At 39.4% G+C, this 3,996-nt stretch overlaps 1 protein-coding gene across 1 annotated transcript; it reads left to right on the top strand.

The window, feature by feature from the left end:
- The first annotated feature begins 1,578 nt into the window (after positions 1–1,578).
- Positions 1,579–3,063, top strand: LOC6588316 (m7GpppX diphosphatase). The gene is made up of 3 exons (XM_002014109.2): positions 1,579–1,918; positions 1,986–2,126; positions 2,185–3,063. Exons 1-3 carry the CDS (start codon positions 1,747–1,749, stop codon positions 2,991–2,993), a joined length of 1,122 nt encoding a protein of 373 aa, XP_002014145.1. The 5' UTR covers positions 1,579–1,746; the 3' UTR covers positions 2,994–3,063.
- The last annotated feature ends 933 nt before the right edge of the window (positions 3,064–3,996 follow it).

Genomic DNA, 3,996 nt, shown 5'->3' with positions numbered 1-3,996 from the left:
GGTGTCTGGCGGCTACTATATAGTTGTCAATGTACTGATTTCTTTGTTGAGATTTTCATACCCAAAAAGTGCGTAATAATGGTTCACCCTGGAATTCTCTCGAGTAAAAGATCAGGCTCTATAATAACAGTCGGTATATTAGATTTGCGGTGAAAGTGGATATGTGTAACACCCAGAAGAAAGCGTTTACAACCGCATAAAATATATAAATTCTTGATCAGCATTAATAGCCGAGTCAATAGAGCCATGTCTGACGGTCCGTCGGTCGGATCAGCTGGAAACAAAAATGGAACGTTTTTGTTGAAAGCGCAAAACGCAAAAGTAAGTGAAAACCGGAGCCTATTGATTCAATAACTTGCTGCGAAGAGATAGCATGATAGACATAACGCTAAATTAGTGCTCGTAGACGTCTCTAAATAGGTCTTCCAGCTATCAGTCAAATAACCTAAAGAACTATTTGGGACAAAATGATGTTTTCGCCAGCAATATTGATGTACACCACATTTCACAGCTTTAACTGATAAGCCAACTGATAAGATGCATACATATATATTTTTCGTCCTTACTGCATGCTTTTCCTCTCTCCCCAGGGCATACACTGGATGTTATAGAATTGAGAAAATGTTTGTCATCCTAGGCTCCAATTAATGCAAAAACAATTTAGTCTCAGTATTAAATATCACGATGATTTTTTGCAGTTTATTGTCTTCCTACAGAGACCAAGAATATGTATAAGAAGATATATATATATATACAAGATAAAATAATATGCATAAATATGTCTAAAAAATATCAATTTGAGAAAATTTCTTTATTAATTTCGGTATAAAAATTGTTCGGATAACAGGATCTTCATATTAAATTAATGAAATAGGGTATACAAAGGCCTTACAAAGGGTATACATTGCGACTGTTGTTTATTTTTTGTTGAACTATTTTAAATAAGCCAGTTTAGTAGAAAATTGATTCATTAATCGGATAAAATTATGTGGGAATGGCAAAATGTTTTATTTAGCTAATATTCGACGGAATATCCAAATTGAACAATAGGAACGACTATCCTCTTTCGCTTTTTTTGTTTGACCTTTTCGCTAAAACCTTTTTTTAAGCAAAATGCATTTCAATTAGAAAATAGATTCACTAATCGGCTCAAATTATGTGGGCATGGCCAAATGTTCTATATAGCTAGTAATATTCGACGGAATAAAGATTTGAGGATACTCGTTTGTTTATGCTACTGTTGTATGAGCAAAAGTGCCTTGTGCGTCTGTCTACAGTGGCTTCAAATAACAGTAAGTCCTGATGTCACAGGGCACTCCCAAAAACAGCCGCTGATCCTCGGCTATTCCGTGCTTTCCACCTTCTTCGCATTTACAGTAAAAGTCGAGCCACAGAGTGCCGAAACGACGAATCCCGCGTCATGCGATAGTATCGATAACGCCTCGCATGTAATTTTCATTTGTCCCAAGTACAACACAACAAGGCAAAACTTCCCATCTCTAAGGAAGTATAATGATATTTACAAATTCTTTGAAAAAGAAAACATCAGCGCGTACCAAACAATAATTGACTTCATCGACGAAATTGATGTAAAGCTATAAACAGTAATCCAACATCTTCAATTCTTTCACTTGGCAATTTCCACCTTCAAAAGGCGGGCGGCCAAATAATCCCACGCTACGCACGGGTGAATGGTAACTTAAACACCTAAAAAAAAAAAAAAAATAAAAAAAAAAATATCTTCAAATGCCGGAACAAGTGGAAAATTCAGAAGTGAAATCGCCGACCTATGATATTTCAAAGTTCCGACTTAAGCGGATACTCCAGAACAACAGTGTTCGAAAGAGTATTGCATTGCTGGGCACCTTCCCGGATCTCTCCGAGACAGACGATGCCATTGTGGTTTTTGAGAAAACTGGTGTGTTTAAAATGGTAAATGACGCGGTTCTGAAATGTGTTTTACTATCAATTTTTATTCTCTGCAGCGTATCAGGAGAGCGACGTGTCCACGTCCAAAGAGCTACCGGCAAAGCCAAGTTACTTTAGCGCGGAGTTAAAGGTAGACACGGAGTTCATTAATAACATATACGGCAGTTTTCAGGTTGTGCCCAGTCCGGATCTATGCGGCAAGTGGAAATCGGTCGCCTTTGCTGCTCACGTAATCAACATTTTCCCATTTTATAGGTGTTAAGAGCACAGTGATTTACCCGGCCACTGACAAGCACGTCGAGAAGTATTCCATATGCCAGAAGTATCTCATTAGAGAAACGCCAGATCTCTACGAAAGCACAACGCTTCCGTACATCAACCTGAGCCAATTCTCTCTGGAATGGGTCTACAACATACTGGAACACAAGAAGGAAACCGAGAGAATCGTATTTGAGGATAACGATCCAGAAACCGGCTTCATTCTGCTGCCAGATCTAAAATGGGATGGTCGGAATGTAGAAAACCTCTACCTGCTCGGTATAGTTCACAAACACAATATTAAATCCCTTCGTGATCTGAATGGCAACCACCTGCCGCTGCTGCGGAATATGCGCCAGTCCGCTAAGGATGCCATCTCGAAACGATATGGCCTCAATCCCCACCAGCTCCGCATGTATTTCCACTATCAGCCCTCGTTCTACCATCTGCATGTGCACATTAATCCCATTAGGAACGATGCCCCAGGCATTTGGTGCGAGAAATCTCACATGTTGGACACTGTAATAAGCAACTTGGAGCTTTTGCCAGACTTTTACCAGCGCGCCACTTTACCCTTCGTCTTGTATGAGGGTAATAAGCTATTGGATTTGTATGAGGAGAAGATAACCGTTCGCAGTGTAGCAGCACCGATAAGTGACTCGAAAGAGCTGGAAAAAGTACCTGCGGTGGAATCATCTATCGAAGGTTTTAGTGATGATGACCCAGGAGAGAGGGAATGCAAACGCCTAAAGTTGGCCACACCAGAGCCAAAGGAGGCCGAGGTACCTGCCCAAGCGTGTGCATAGGCTTAAATCAAGCAATCCCACGAAATACGAGCAAAATAAACGATTTCTTCGGAAGTACATACCACTTTAATCGTTACCTATTACGGGTACGCTATTAACTTATCTGCAAAAGAAATCTAATGTTTTATCTATCAAAATAGTCTAGTTTTTATACTTTATTTAAAGCAAAATAAAAAAAAACTATTCCATTTTTGGGTCACTTGCTCACTTCCTGGATTGTATAATAATTTTTCTGGAGAATTTATTCTGCTACTGATCAAGACGTGGAATAGCCGAATGGAATTATTCATCTATCTCAAGTCAATTGACTTACTTTGAGTACATATATTTAACGCTTCGGTTGCTGTGCATCGCTAGTCGAATCTCAAGCGCACTGTCTTAACTAGGCCACCTACGCTACTAAGCAAGCTCTAAGCTTCGGCCATCTGGTCTGTTCATCATAACACATAAACGAACTGGCTAGCTAATCAAGTCCAATTGCCAGCTCGATTAATTGAAATGAAATGCTCGCGAAACATGTCTAGAGTTAGTCAGCTGTTTGCCTTCTTTATTTATCAATAGTGTAGCTATGTCTGTTGTGTATTGTTCTTTTATGCTCTGCCTGTGTTATATATTTTGTTTTTTTATTTCAATAATTTATTTAATATTTTTTGTGGCCTTGCGTATTTGATCATATTTGTAATACAGTTAAATACACGCCACTGCTTTTAGATTTGTTCTCGTCTCGGCGTGGCTAAACTATCAAATTTTATGTTATTCTAGATGTCATCATATTGGCGCCAAGGCGCTCTTTTGAAACGTGGGGGTTTCGTTATTTTTCTGGATTTAGTTTTCGACTTGCGTTGTGTTTAGCTTTGAGAACTGCGAATTCGATTCGAGTTCGCTCCTTTGAGCGGAGCTATGCTAAGCGAATGCTTGGATATTTTAAGCTCGTTAGCTGCTGCGTGTCGTAAGTGTCATGTGTGTGGGCGTGTCTCGAAATCATCAGCATGGAAGCCTGGTT

This window comes from Drosophila persimilis, unplaced genomic scaffold, assembly GCF_003286085.1.
Source record: "Drosophila persimilis strain 14011-0111.01,24,50 unplaced genomic scaffold, DperRS2 tig00000000-arrow-pilon, whole genome shotgun sequence".
Lineage (NCBI taxonomy): Eukaryota > Metazoa > Arthropoda > Insecta > Diptera > Drosophilidae > Drosophila > Drosophila persimilis.
The sequence above is the reverse complement of the archived record's forward strand: the minus strand, read 5'-3'. Positions and strand labels throughout refer to the sequence as shown.

What these genes read in the sequence shown, in the direction of transcription:
- LOC6588316 (XM_002014109.2), top strand. Translation starts at nt 1,747, where the DNA reads ATGCCGGAACAAGTGGAAAATTCAGAAGTGAAATCGCCGACCTATGAT. An exon ending in TGTGGTTTTTGAGAAAACTG is followed by an intron (nt 1,919 to 1,985) that starts GTGTGTTTAAAA and finishes TATTCTCTGCAG; the next exon opens with CGTATCAGGAGAGCGACGTG. An exon ending in GCCCAGTCCGGATCTATGCG is followed by an intron (nt 2,127 to 2,184) that starts GCAAGTGGAAAT and finishes CCCATTTTATAG; the next exon opens with GTGTTAAGAGCACAGTGATT.